The sequence below is a fragment of the Lipomyces japonicus genome (assembly GCF_038497905.1).
Source record: "Lipomyces japonicus strain CBS 7319 unplaced genomic scaffold V1514scaffold_3, whole genome shotgun sequence".
Classification (NCBI taxonomy): Eukaryota; Fungi; Ascomycota; class Lipomycetes; order Lipomycetales; family Lipomycetaceae; genus Lipomyces; species Lipomyces japonicus.
The window spans coordinates 178,068-192,453 of NW_027117815.1; the positions used below are offsets into that span (position 1 = coordinate 178,068).

At 41.5% G+C, this 14,386-nt stretch overlaps 4 protein-coding genes across 4 annotated transcripts; 1 reads left to right on the forward strand and 3 right to left on the reverse strand.

Annotated features, from left to right (window-relative positions):
* Positions 1 to 52: 52 nt before the first annotated feature.
* Positions 53 to 3,801, reverse strand: V1514DRAFT_288486 (uncharacterized protein). Its single transcript, XM_066925256.1, has 2 exons — positions 314 to 3,801; positions 53 to 262 (listed from the first exon to the last, which is right to left on the reverse strand). Exons 1-2 carry the CDS (start codon positions 3,740 to 3,742, stop codon positions 179 to 181), a joined length of 3,513 nt encoding a protein of 1,170 aa, XP_066785703.1. The 5' UTR covers positions 3,743 to 3,801; the 3' UTR covers positions 53 to 178.
* A 797-nt stretch (positions 3,802 to 4,598) lies between these two features.
* On the reverse strand, positions 4,599 to 4,946 carry V1514DRAFT_317676 (uncharacterized protein; the record flags this gene model as incomplete). Its single annotated transcript, XM_066925852.1, has 2 exons — positions 4,599 to 4,745; positions 4,785 to 4,946. 2 exons carry the CDS (start codon positions 4,944 to 4,946, stop codon positions 4,599 to 4,601), a joined length of 309 nt encoding a protein of 102 aa, XP_066785704.1.
* Positions 4,947 to 5,200: 254 nt separating this feature from the next.
* V1514DRAFT_116770 (uncharacterized protein) lies at positions 5,201 to 6,140 on the forward strand. The gene has a single exon (XM_066924410.1). The coding sequence runs from the start codon at positions 5,501 to 5,503 to the stop codon at positions 6,053 to 6,055; it is 555 nt and encodes a 184-aa protein (XP_066785705.1). The 5' UTR covers positions 5,201 to 5,500; the 3' UTR covers positions 6,056 to 6,140.
* A 2,484-nt stretch (positions 6,141 to 8,624) lies between these two features.
* Positions 8,625 to 14,089, reverse strand: V1514DRAFT_288489 (uncharacterized protein). The gene is made up of 3 exons (XM_066925257.1): positions 13,742 to 14,089; positions 11,508 to 13,689; positions 8,625 to 11,453 (listed from the first exon to the last, which is right to left on the reverse strand). The coding sequence occupies exons 1-3, from the start codon at positions 13,862 to 13,864 to the stop codon at positions 9,100 to 9,102; spliced, it is 4,659 nt and encodes a 1,552-aa protein (XP_066785706.1). The 5' UTR covers positions 13,865 to 14,089; the 3' UTR covers positions 8,625 to 9,099.
* Between the last annotated feature and the right edge of the window lie 297 nt (positions 14,090 to 14,386).

Here is a 14,386-nt window from a genome sequence, read left to right on the forward strand (position 1 = left end):
AAAGCAATCCATTCTAAAACATTAAAAAAACCAGTTCACAATCAAGAGGCGTAAAACAAAAAAAAAAAAAAAAAAACCAATAATCAAAACGCCACCCCGCCGCCATGCGATCATCCAACCTCAAAAAAAAAGAAAAGTTTTTTTTTTCTTTCTTCTAATTTAAAAAAATCATAGTTTATCAGTTCCGTTTAAATGCTCCGTTTCCCGAAGACCCGCTGCCAGTCGAAGGCAAGACCTGTTGTTTCCGCAACTGATTAACGCACTAAAAAAAAAAGATTTAGAAACTACTGCGAATAATTTAAAAAAATCATACCTTGTTGATAGTCTGCACAAGTAATGCTGGCTTCAAAGGCTTGGATAGATATTCATCCATTTGAGCCTGGATGCATTTCTCTCGATCTCCAAGCATGGCATGAGCTGTTAATGCGATAATAGGAGTACGTGCGCGAATTCCAATGTTTTGTCGTTCCCATTCTCTAATCTTTGAAGTTGCTTCAAACCCGCCCATGACCGGCATTTGAACGTCCATTAACACAACATCGTACCGTTTTCGTTTAACTGCCTCGAAAGCATCTAACCCGTTTTCAACAACTTCCAACCGATGCTTGTATTTTTCAAGAATGCGCACAGCAAGTTTCTGATTAACAACGTTATCTTCGGCAAGCAATATATCATAAGTCTTGGCCCCATCAGAATTCAGAGGAGCAGCTCGAGATTCCAAGGCCGGCCTTAACGCGTTTCCGAGATCATACACCGAACAAGGCGTGTTGCCGTACGAAGTAATCCCCATATCCAAACAAAGCTTTAAATTGACTTGAGGAATGCAGGGATTGAGAAGAACCAAAGGTATATATTTGAGATGATGTAAGGTCCTCAATTTACTAGCCACTTCAAGACTGTCGACTATAATGGAATCAAACTTTGGCCCAGTGTGATCAAAAGGCAATGGCGCCTCTTCGACAGAATTAACAACCCAGGGCTTCAAATTAAGCTGGCGCACTGAATTCATTAAATCTTCAGTAACAGCATTTTCATGCATAGTGTCAATGAAAAGAACGTAATGGTCTCTAAACGGTGCCAGGTTCTCCTGTAACGTGGTCAAACCACCTTCAGCTTGTTTTACGCGGAGAGTGAAAAAAAACGCTGATCCTTTGCCATACTCAGATTTAACCCAAACGTCACCGCCCATAAGATTTATCAACTGCTTTGATATGGACAAACCTAAACCTGTACCACCAAATTTTCGAGTTGTTGACCCATCGGCTTGGCAAAACGTATCAAATATAACATCTAATTTATCATGTTGAATACCGATTCCTGTATCGGAAACGCAAAACTCAATAAGCATCTCGTCAGCAGCACATCGGCATACATGTGATGAGTCAGCAACTGCTCTGCGGACGGATAGTGCAACTTCGCCTGATTCCGTAAACTTGATGGCATTACCAACGAGATTAAGAATAACTTGTCGAAGGCGAAAAGAATCGCCAATGAGATTATCCGGAAAAGTGTTATCAATTTTGTAAACCAGATCGAGATGTTTCTCGTTTGCCTTCACCGCCAGCGTTTTTAATGCACCAAAAACAGTACCCCGAAGAGAGAATGCAATTTTTTCAATGGTCATCCTATTCGCCTCAATCTTAGAAATATCCAATATATCATCAATTATAGTAAGAAGCGAATTTGCAAGATTGTGAACAATTGAAAGCATTTCGCGTTGATATTGCGTGAGCTCTGTATCCAAGGAAAGCTGTGTCATGCCAATAATACCATTCATCGGTGTTCTAATCTCATGAGACATATTAGCCAAAAATTCTGATTTGGTTCTGTTTGCCAGTTCTGCTGCTTCTCGCGCCGCTGTATTTCGTTGAATTGACTCTCTCAGATTTAACACCATCTGATTGATCTTCGTTTTCAAAGCGTCCATCTCACCGGAAGCCTCAACCGTGATGAATCGTGTAAAATCACCATCAGTCGCTGCGGCAGTAATCTGAGCAAACGCCCGTACTTGTGTGGTCAAATTTGCTGCCATGATATTCACATTGGTAGTGATTTCCTTCCAGAGACCGTCAACATCTGACACCTGTGCCTGCACTCCTAATTTACCATCAATTCCCACGTCCTTTGCAACTCTAGTCACTTCGGAAGCAAAGACTTGCAGTCGATCCACCATCTTATTAATCGTTGATTTCAATGCAAGCATTTCCCCTTGCGCATGTACAACAATTTTTCGTGAAAGATCACCTTCAGCAACAGCAGTTGTAACGTCTGCTATGGATCTCACTTGTATAGTCAGATTGGATGCCATAACATTAACATTCTCAGTGATTTCTTTCCATGCACCCTCTACATCTTCCACCTTCGCTTGACCGCCTAGTATGCCTTCTGTACCAACAGCTCGTGCTACTTTAGTTACTTCAAGGGCAAAATTTTGGAGTCGATCAACCATCTTGTTGATAGTAGACTTTAGATCCAGCATTTCACCACGACAATTAGCAGATACTTTTTGAGACAAGTCACCACGAGCAACCGCAGTAGTAACCTTAGCGATGTTTCGAACTTGATCTGTAAGATTGGAAGCCATGGCATTAACATTATCCGTAAGTTCTCTCCATATGCCTTCTACACCTTCTATTTGAGCTTGCCCGCCTAGTCGTCCTTCGACACCGGTCTCGCGTGCAACCCTAGTAACCTCAAAGGCAAAAGTTCGAAGTTGATCCACCATAGAATTAATCGTTTTTTGTAACTCTAATATCTCACCCTGAGCATGAACATTAATTTTTCTAGACAAATCACCCTGAGCTACGGCACGCGTAACATCAGCAATTTCTCGGACCTGGTTTGTCAAATTGGATGCCATAACATTAACATTATCAGTTAATTCTCTCCACACGCCCTCTGTGCCTTCACCTTCAGCTTGACCTCCGAGCGTGCCTCCTGCAACTTCTGTGGCTACGCGAGTAACTTCCGATGCAAACCGTTGTAGCTGATCCATCATACGATTGATGGTCTCCTTAAACTTAACTATTTCAGGATCTAATTCTTCCTTATGTACTGTAACTTTTTTTGATAAGTCACCTTGAGCGACTGCTATTACAACTTCGCCAATCTCCATAAGGGCACGTTGAAACGCACGATTCGCGTTCTGAGACTTTCTCAATTCACTGTTCATAATATTTGTGTCAACAATTCTGCGCTCCTGAGGTTCAAATGACTCAGTAAAATTTTTGATGGTGTCACGAGCTTGTGCTAGATCGAGCTCAAGGTTGAGAACAGTTGTCTTGCGATCCAAAAGTTCTCGCTCCTGTGCCTTGACTTTGGCATTAAGCTTCTCTAGTTCCAAAAGTTGCTGATCGTATTTTGATAAAAGAGCATCTTCTGAAAGTGTACTTGAGAACCTGTTTATTGTTGGAAATGGATACGCTGCATCTTGATAATCAGCCGTGCCGCTCCTGCCACCACCATTAGCTGCAGGCGACTGGGCGGTCAAGCCAAAATATGGAGTGTTGGTTAAGGAAGACGAAGCAGAAGATGCACTGGGTACACCATGAGCTAAATGTTCGAGATCCCTAACTCGATATACAACAGCTGCTAGTTCTCTTTCAAGTTGGTCTTTAATATTGCATGGGGCTCCTGGCAGCACGATAGGCTTTGTGGATGATATTAATAGAGAATCAGCAGCCGCCAAGTTATGCAAGACAGATACAACTGCCTGGCTAGTCACGTCATCACATATGCCCATTATTTTTTTATAATATTTGGACAAATGATTCGGTGACTGCTTATTGAGATGAGAATAAATCTCTTGGGGAAGGGGTAAGCGTAATGTTTCATAAATCAACTAGTTACACGTGATCGCGTTGATGTAACGACATCTAATTCATATGTAAAGAAAGTGTGAAATCCTCACACAGTTGAGAAAAAGAAGGGAAATAAGTTTAGAAGAGTACGACACTACAACAAGAGGGCATTGGCGGAGGCACGGGCACAAAAATCCCGTAATAAGAGTTATCTTGTGTAGCATTCCTTCGGAAAGGGTAGCAGTGCCGGGTTTGATGTAGGTCTTTTGTATTGCGGATATCACCGTTGCATGGAAAGCCACGCGTGAGATTGGCAGGGAGCCGGACATAGTCTCTTGCATAATCACCGTGGCCAGAGAGGCGCGATGGGATTGCAGTTGAAGACGTAGTGATCCTGATTGTCAGGACCTCGCTGCACAGAATACGTAACGTAGAGTCTGCCAATTCAGCGCGATTGTAAGAAAGTAGCTACTCTGCAGGAATGTGAGTTATTGGGTTTTTGCCATGAGTTATTGTTATTATTGTAATACCTTCGTTCATTTGCTCGTTCTGCCACCTTTTTCCTGCTCCAATTCGAAAAAGAAAAACAAAAAATGCAATCTAAAAGAAGAGCGATAACGCCTCATAAAATAACCGGGTTGCTTTTTTTTGACCGTTTCCTCGAACCCCTCTCTTCTTTTTTCGTTAATGAAATTGAATTACATTTCGAAACCACGTCGTTGTTGTCATCGCCGTTGTCGCATCCGGGTGCTGGCACTTTCGATCACCATACCTATTATTCCGGCATTTTTTTTTATCTTACGTTAAATTTCGTGCCGGGTCAACAACTACTACAGGCAACAGCAGCAGTGGTACTAGAAACAACAACAATAACAACAATAACAACAATAGCGACAACATTTGCTGCTGCTTTGCCGCGTCATCATCAGGAACTTCCAGACAAAGCTATAATTACTATCATCAGTCATCTGACTTGCGCTTCACCCGCGTGTTCACCAAACGGTCGCCCAGAAGACGGCCGGTGATGGACTCGTCTGCCAGGGCGCGGGCCACTCCAGCAACCGCATATACCACCAACTCAAACTTGTTGATCAAGTAACATTTCCAGATCAGCCACAACAATACCACAATTATAACCTCAATCATGATTATTATTAAAATAGTAAGCTCACAAACGAGAACTCGTCATCATCAACCTCATTATATTCTGCTTACGATAATGAATATCGACAACCAGTTCCATGATTCTCCGATGCCAAGACAATTTTATGACCAACCCACCGTCGTACAGCCACCACCAGATGAACCTGGCCAACAAAACCAAAATCAGCCACAACTCTCTACATCTCCATAGTCGTTCCCAATCCGTGTGGAGAAGACAGCCGATCCTGAGTTTTTTTAAGGTGACTGGAAAAAGTTAATTCCTGTTGAAGTTTAAGGATAACCCCGAATGGTTTAGCGTGGAAAAAAAAAGTGATATTTGCAGCATCACTATTACGTGACGGTGCATTTACACGTTGTGTAGCTGTGACTGGGGGAAGACCGGATACCTTCCCCATTTATGAATTGTTTAAACAATTTTTGCAATCGAATTTTGAAGATCCGAACCCTGGACGCACGGCTTCTGAATCCCTACAGACACTGAAACAGGGAACCTTAGTGACTTCCGCCAGATCTTACATGTGAATTTGGAGGAACAAATGAAGATCTCGTTCTTTCAGGCAGGCCTCCGTGTGGAATTGCAGGAATTACTTCTGGCTCGGGGCCTCCCTGACACGTTTGATGAATTTTCGACACTCTGCACCAATCTTGATTCTTCATGGCGCATGATGCATCTACCACATCACAATACTGTACGGATCTCATCTGGACAAGGTCGACGTGGCAATCGGTGGGGGTATTATAATGGGAACCCATGGCAACAAACCAATAACTCATGGCAACAGCCGAATACTCCTAGACCCCTGAGACCAATGAGACCAACGGCACCAGTTGACAATTTGGGTTATGCCCCCATGGATCTTTCGGCTGCACGCGTTCAAGGTGTTCGTCCAAAGGAAATCGCGCGCCGGCTCAATGAAAACTTGTGCATCCGTTGTGGGCAACCGGGACACTACAAACTACAGTGCCCTGAATTGCGTCGAACCCCACCTCAGCACCAACGCCAGCAATTGGACACTGACAAGACGACGTTCACTTCAGCTGCACAGGTCATGTACTCAGTGGATTCGGGAAACGAGGAGGCCCAGCACTGAATGGTGAAACCGTGCTGGGTGAAGTAACATTCAATCAAAATACGTCACCCATTATATCACCCCAGATTGTGGTTAATGCCACGGTAATCGACATTGATGGCCACCACATTTCGGCGCGAGCACTTATTGATTGTGGTTCCATTAGCAACTTGATTGACGGGAAGTTTATTCACCAACATAATCTTGCAACTGATATGAAGACGCACCCGCTCAAAGCAACCATTATCGATGGCAGAAAGATTTCTATGCGCAAAATTACGAGAGAAATATCAGCCGGGCAAGGACCACCATGAACCTCACACCTTGAATGTGACCCACATCGCGCACGCGGATATTGCACTGGGGATTCCATGACTTCGCCGCCATAATGTTGCTCTAGATTGTGCGACTGGGACAATCGATCACTGGTCAAGCTCCCACATTGACAATTGCCTAAACAAAGGCACGGAACCATCGATCCTCATACCAGATGATGAACTACAACTTGCTGATGCAACGATTGAGGAGATAGTCCTCCAGACATATGACGAGTTTTTCGACATATTTCGTGAAGAGCCCGCTCGACAGCTACTACCACGGCGTGAATTTGACCATGCAATTGACTTAACCCGGTAAGACTCTGCCTATTAAGAAAATGCATGATATGTCTAGTGGAGAAATGCATGCACTTAAAAAATATCTAGATGAAAACGAATTAAAAGGCTTCATTCGCTGTTCCATCACTCCACTCCAGCTGGAGCACCTGTTTTATTTGTAAAGAAAAAGGATGGCTCCCTTCGCTTGATGGTTGATAATCGCGCATTTAACGAAATTACCATTAAAAATCGATGTCCGCTCCTCCTGATTAACGATTCCTCACATTTGTTCTCACACCCTTACATTCTGTGTACCTACTTTCTATGTACTTATATATTCCAATACATTCCGGGGGGTTCATTGGCCTTAATTGGTTTCCCTGTATTAAAAAAAAAAGAACGAAAATCCCTCCTTTTCCCCTTCGGCCCACCTTCGCCATCCCTCACAGCCCACATACTCGAGGCAACCAGTTTTGCTCTCACAGGCCCCACTTTCCGATACCTCGGTGTACACATCGGCACTGACGATTTCCGCAAAGAATGGGACGACGTTCAAAAGGCAGTCACGCGACGATTGAACCAGCTGCTTATTTACGACTTACCCATTCGCACGGCCTGCTGGACCATAAACACATTCGTCTACGCGACGATAGTGTTTCTGGATCAATTCCACCCAGCTCCTCCAGCAATTCTTCAGCAAATTCGGAAAGCGGCCATTGCCAAGATATGGGGCCGCCGACGCCGCCATTGGGTTCGCGAGGACTGGCTCCACCTCCCAGTCGACCGAGGGGGTTTCAGTTTATGGGATTTACCTGAGAAACTCTGCGGGGCACGAGCACAGTGGATACACAAGCTCTGCCAGCCGTTTTCACACTTCTGGCAGGACAGTGTTCGCGCATGCCTTATCCAAGAAGCTTAGACACGACCCCTGTTTCTCCCCAGACCAGGGCAAAGCATTCTACGAGGGCCAGTCGATTTTGCTGTTGACTCTTGGGTCCGGTGCGCGCTCTTCCCAGGGGGTTATCGTTGGCAAACAGTACCACCGGCAGCGAAGTGGGAAGCAACACACAACTGACTGGAAGCCCTGCATATTCAGCCAGACCATGTACTGTCGAGATCTTATACCATCGGTCCGGGAATGGTCCAACCCAACCAAATGCCGAGTGACTGTCTCACCATGTCGGATCGAACACCCATTCAGCCACCGGTATTTAAACGCACACACATCGCGCTTTCGGCACAGAGACCACCACTGTGCCTACAACACCCCCGAGCTGACGAGGACTTCTGGCGTATCCGGTGGAGGACCGTGTCCCGACTATATAAGTGGAACGCCCATGCTGCGGAAGCAGCGCAAGTGCGCATGCTATAGGTCAATATTTACATTTTTTTGTCATTGTCGTGTTTGTTTTCTTTTGTTTTCTTATTTTACTGTTTATTTTCGTTCCTTGCACTCTCTACCTGTTTCTTTATTTTGTCGAACTTCCAGAGAAAAGTCGTATTTTCATGTTATTAGATAGATAATACACATCAGGGGCAATTATTGTCCTTTTTAAGATAAAAAAAAAACTTATCCTGCTGAATGACTGTCAGTGAGTCAGGCTTGATCCTAAAATACACATGAAACTATCTAGTTTTTGTAACACGGATGTCCTAAACTTTACTTGGATGTGTGAAGAGAAGAATATGTGAGATTAAAGAATGGTTTAGTTGAGTTTCATCGATGGCTGTGACAAACTTGAACTGGGTCATATGTCATTTGTAAAACAAAAAAGTGGCATAATGCTTCTGATGTCAGTGAAATAATATGAAAAGATCGTTTGATTACTTAAAATAAATCCAATCTACTGTGTCTTTTGTTGTATTTGGTATTGATGCGCTTTGCAAGGTTTTAATCAGTAGAAATATCGTGCTTGTACAATGCAAGGTTATACATAGGTATCTTAGCCATATGACTCGTGCCATTCGTAAAGTAGATGAATCACAATTATTAAGGCTGATTTAATTTATCATGAGTATGTAATACATAATTTTTTTGCAAACTAGTTAATTTGTTTTTTATAGTTATTATGGAGCGGTGTAACACTTGCACGATGCAATTTCGTGCCATTGACCATGAAGAATGAGCATTCAAAATAGGCAAATCTGCCATTTCGTGCAAATGTGCAAACAAAACCTTGACGTATCACAGTTTATCTTTTTCGTGGTTGAATTCATATGCCAAAAAGTTACGGCACCGGCAGACCTGTGCCGGTTCGTGGCAAACATCGATTGGTAAATCGTGATCAAGCGCGATGGAAAACGGCAGTGCATCCTATGATAATGTAATGAAGCAGTCTTTTTTCCGGATCAACGTGCTGGATCGATAGACTTTGTCCTCGTATATCATCATGTAAATGTATTCTCAAACAAACCTTGTAAAAACTCTATCATAATAAAAATTCAACTTGCAATTAAAATCATACTTTTCTAATACCCTTCTTCACTAATATTATGCTCTCCAATAATATTTAAAAATACCTGCTCCAAACTAGACTGACTCACTGAATAATATTGAATCTCAAGCTTATTTTTGGCTTCTTCAATTGCGCCAAATATTTCCGCCACGCTTATAGTAATCCCATTCTTGCTCTTCGTTGGTATGGTCAGTTTCACTTGACCATTGTAAATTCTATCGTCTAGTTTAACAGCATGAGAACCAAAAAATTCTGTAGTCCATTGTAATATTTTCTGCAATCTCAGATCATTTCTAGTATTGTCATTCTTGTACACAAAATGCACCAGATACATATCTCCAAACCTTTTTCGAAGGTGATCAGTCGTTCCCACGGCTAACAGATTCTTGGCAAGAATACCAGCACGAGAGGCAAGGGCATCAGCCTCTTCCATCGAATGAGTAGTAAGAACAATGCTTCTCCCCGCCCCGACATTGGAAAGGGTTCGCCACATGACTCGCTTACTGGCGGCATCCATTCCAGATGATGGCTCATCTAGTAATAAAACGGTTGGATTTGAAATCAATGCTATTCCTAGTGACAATTTCCTTTGATTGCCACCTGAAAGTTTCGAGGCCATCCTAAATTTGAATTTATCAAGTCCAACAGCATGAATAAGAGTATTCACGTTATATTCCAATTTGGGACCGCTAAGCCCCCGCAGCATCGCATAAAACCGTAGACTTTCAGACACACTCATCTGATCAATAGCATCAAATTGCGGACATACTCCAAGATGTGTCCTTGCATGAGATCTATTGGCTATAACCGAAATATCGTCAACAAAAATCTCACCTCTAGAAGGCAATAGCTCTCCTCGAATTAAGTTGAATGTTGTTGATTTTCCAGCTCCATTTGGACCCAATAAAGCGAAGCATTCGCTCTTGGCGATACCAAATGAAACATCATCAACAACAACATGCTTTCCAAACCTCTTTGACAAATGAACCACTCGAAGGCCATCATTTCCATTAGGATTTTCCACTCTGGAAGTCTCGGCTATCAAGTCATCATCTAACAATGCCAATTTTTCTTCTATGTCTGATAGTGCAGATAATCTACCAAGTCCAAGCCTAATTCTAAATCTTCCTGAATCCCACCACACAAGAGCCAAAAACAAAAATATTGATTGCAATATCAAATACAAAATTGGACCTCCGTATGCACGAATATTATTATAATTCCAAAATTCTTCGTTTGCGTTGCATAGACTTGAAAACAAATTAAAAGCAAGAAACAAGGATCGTACAAGACTGGCAATAGGACCAAATACTGCCATCACATAGTGTACCACAACCAAAACATGATCAGTCTTGCTGGCTGAAACAAAAATATTTACTGATAAATATGCAATAAGATACACTAAAAAGTAAACGCATTGATAAGCTGCAGTCAAAGCAAATGCAGCGAGCTGACTTCCGACGAAAAGTGAAAAAACGCATGCTAACAAAACAGATGTAATTCCATAAAGAAGCATAACTAAAAATAAATATCCCAAACCAAGCCAATGAGAATTTGTCCCAGCAAATATTGCTACACATATGGCTGCAGATACCAGCACTATAACTGAGTCAAAAAAAACATGAGAAACCCACAAAGGAAGTACACGGAGTCCATTTGAATAATGCAAGGCTCTAACCTTCCTGAGGCGCTCTGTAGTAGGGTATAATGAAACAAGGGCTGGATAAGTGGCCATGGCAAGAGAAAAATAAACAATAAATTGAAGCAGGTTACCAGTCGATGAAATCCATGGGATCTGAAATGGGGAATACGTTGTAACAATTTCATATGAGCCATTCGCAAGAACGTTGTCCAGCATATTTAGCATCATTGGAGCATATACAATGCCTTTTACAGCTTGTGACAATTTCGAGCCTCCGTTGACCCTGAAAGCGATTGTAGGTGGCGAAGTAAGAAATAATCCACCGGGAAAAACTGACGAATAGTTTGCGCTCAAATAAGCGTAAAACTCTTCAAATGTAGATGTGAAATGTAGTTTGCTTGAAAAAGCTCTTTCTACAGTGTTATTGTGACCTATCCCTGTAGCATTTAAGTATGAATTAAATCCTGGAAGAGAGTTATAAGCAATAATTTCTGGTCCCACGATCATATTTAACGACTCATTGTCGTATGTGTCTAGGGGTGACAACGAGTTAAACTTTTGCGTGTTGACTGAATCAATAATATCACACGACTGCTCTTCATGTCCTTTGACAAAAATCATGCATATACCTCCTACTATTATTGGAAGAGCAAATACACCCAACTGGGCCAAGGGTTGTCTCCGGGTGATAACAAGACGCTTCCAAAGCATAGTTATTATTTGCCCTAATATAAAATGATTAGATGATAAAATATCAAATTTCCATATGTCTAACTTACGCCACGTCCCAATATCATTGCCTACTTCTAAGTTTAATCCCAGATTGACTTGTTCCGCATCATCCGCAAGCTCACTAGGATATTTTTCAGTGTAATCAATGTAAGAAACGTTATTAGACGAAAGCAGACTGCGGACGTCCTCATCAGAATCAGCCACCAATTTCAAAAAGCAATCTTCAAGCTGTGGGCCTGACACCCGTATTTCGTTGTGTTCTTGTTGGCGCAGTTCTTTAAGAATTTCTGCTACTTCATACCCATCACGAGCATCATAAAATACTTCACGGCCAGATCCAGGAACTATGCTAAAGACTCTATAACCACCGCCATAACTTTCCTTGAGTTCAGCAGACGAACCACTCACTCGCAGATTTCCACGAGTCAAAATTGCTATGTGATCTCCTAAGAGATCAGCTTCATCTAAGAAGTGAGTGGTAAGAAGCAAGCTTCTCTTTCCTCGAGCAGAAAGTAGAATGTCCCAAATTTTTCGGCGGGATAGAGGATCTAAGCCTGAAGAAACTTCATCAATACAACATACTTTCGATTCGCCGCAAAACATTATTGCCAATTGCAATTTTCTCTTTTGACCACCTGAAAGATTTTTCGATAGAGTGCTCGTTTTAGATTCAAGATCACAATGCAAAATAAGATTTTTTATTTCTTCATCGTCAATTTCTCCAGATTTTATTTGACTCCATATCTTGACATGTTCGATAACAGACAAATAGTCCCACAAAACATTTTTCTGAGGACATATTCCAAGAGATTCCTGAGAGCCAAATAAAATTTTACCTGAGGAAGGGTTTTGTATACCTGCGATCATCTCCAAAGTAGTGGTTTTTCCGGAGCCATTAGGTCCAAGTAAGCAGGAGATTTCTCCTTTATTAAAAAAAATATTAAGATTATTAACAGCGACTATTCGATTTTGTTTTTTCCACGGAAATAGCTTCATAAATTTGTGTGACTCGTACACCTTGGACACGCCACATACCTGAACTGCGCGATTGCTATCTGTATCTGAAAAAAATTCAGGGCTACGCTTGCCATATAAAAGTTTTTCAGAAAGAATAGCTAATAAAAAGAAAAATACAATTTGAAATATTGAACCGATCCAGAATATACCGGGAGCAACAAAACCGTCAGGCGCGACTTTAGTTAACGATAAGCCAAGAACTTGTTTTTCGAATCTAGCATTTTCTTGGCAATAAAACACATAAGTCATTGGTGGAAAAATAAATCCTAATATACCTGAAGTTGCCGTATTGTATGGTCCGACTGACCTTTGTACCACCGCCATAATTGCTAATAATATACAAACACCTGTCGAAAATATGCCTGATAACTGAGCCTGTCTAAATGGCTGAGCCAAAACAAGTGACCAACTGATATTTGCAAAACCGTTTAAAAGATGAAACACAATAACAGTGCCAATGTTTGTGTTGTAAAACATAGTGACCTGCACGGCAACTCCAATGACCACCCAGCCAATTATATAAACACCCGAAAATGAAGCAAAAGAAGCAAAAAATTGCGCAGCTGGTAAACAACCCATAGTATCAAGAAGGGCAGTGAGACCAATTTCTCTTTCGGATGCCACAGTACCAGTAAGATGATAAACTACTCCAATCATGCTCAAATACATTGCCGGTGAAAGATAATTAGTAATTGCGTTCATATAATTTGTTCGGACGTCTTGCTCGTGTTCTTTTTGTGATCTAGATGTATATGCTATCGCATTTGGACCCTCGACATCGCCAAATTTGCCGAGAATCGTTGAATCTATCGCCCATTGAACCGGCATCAAAATCCTCTCTGCATCAGAAGAATGATCATTCACAAATATGCGAGACAGACCAGCATCGGCTCTCAATGTGTAGTTGTAAATTTTTTTTTCAAGATCAATTGAATTCCATTCGATAGCAGCCAGGCACGTGCTTGCACCCCGTAGGTTCTGTTTGCACACTCTCAGTAAATCTATAGAGTCATTAAGTTCAATTACTTGAGCAGATGGTACCCCTGAAGTTGCAATTGCCATAATCCTCTTCATTTCAGGAGTTAATGATCCCGATTCTCGGGCTAGATAAACCAGCTTTCTATCCCCTATGACATCCGGCAATGTGGATAAAGATTTTGGAGTCGCAACACCATATCTTGCAGCAGGTACAAATAAATTTTTTGCATATCCCTAAATAAAATATTAGTTGTGTTCCAGACGTTCGAAGGTAAGGGTGGATTACCAAAATAAACATAAAAATCACAGGCAAAATAAATGATCGAAAAAACGTCCAAAACCACGTTCGTCTAAATAAAACCATGCATTTATAGCTGAGTGCACATGTCTGTCGAAGTAGTATAGCCATATTTATACTAATGATGTCGTTCCGAACAACTCTATCCCTTAACAATATGCCAGGTGTTCCAAATTGCTAAATACTTGTAGGCATCAAACGGTTGTTCCAGAAGCTATAACAAGTGTATTTTATTATGCTGTCATATGTTCTGCCAAAAGCATTCAGTTGACATCTGCAATTTCCGGAAATACGTTTCGTTAGCGGGTATATTTTCCTTGTATCGGATTTCTTCTACGGCCTTTAAACGCTGAAAACAGTTAATTTAAGATTTGAATTAACCTTTCAAGAACATAAACCGAGATCACGCAAACTACCGCGATTGCAGCTCTTTCGTTATATATATTGATGCCTGACAACAATTAAATTAAATTTTGTTGATATTATAATACTGATTGTTTAAGATTGGTATCTTGTTTGTGTAACAATTTTTTTTGGAGTGGAATTATCTTATGTCCACAGCAATAAAATGAAATTATTTGACAGTTTTATAGTGTGCGATCGTTCTCGGGTCATTCCGAATTATGTTTTTAA

What these genes read in the sequence shown, in the direction of transcription:
- V1514DRAFT_116770 (XM_066924410.1), top strand. Translation starts at nt 5,501, where the DNA reads ATGAAGATCTCGTTCTTTCAGGCAGGCCTCCGTGTGGAATTGCAGGAA.
- V1514DRAFT_288486 (XM_066925256.1), bottom strand. Translation starts at nt 3,742, where the DNA reads ATGGGCATATGTGATGACGTGACTAGCCAGGCAGTTGTATCTGTCTTG. An exon ending in TTGTGCAGACTATCAACAAG is followed by an intron (nt 263 to 313) that starts GTATGATTTTTT and finishes TTTTTTTTTTAG; the next exon opens with TGCGTTAATCAGTTGCGGAA.
- V1514DRAFT_288489 (XM_066925257.1), bottom strand. Translation starts at nt 13,864, where the DNA reads ATGGCTATACTACTTCGACAGACATGTGCACTCAGCTATAAATGCATG. An exon ending in TGATTTTTATGTTTATTTTG is followed by an intron (nt 13,690 to 13,741) that starts GTAATCCACCCT and finishes TATTTTATTTAG; the next exon opens with GGATATGCAAAAAATTTATT. An exon ending in CAATGATATTGGGACGTGGC is followed by an intron (nt 11,454 to 11,507) that starts GTAAGTTAGACA and finishes ATTTTATATTAG; the next exon opens with GGCAAATAATAACTATGCTT.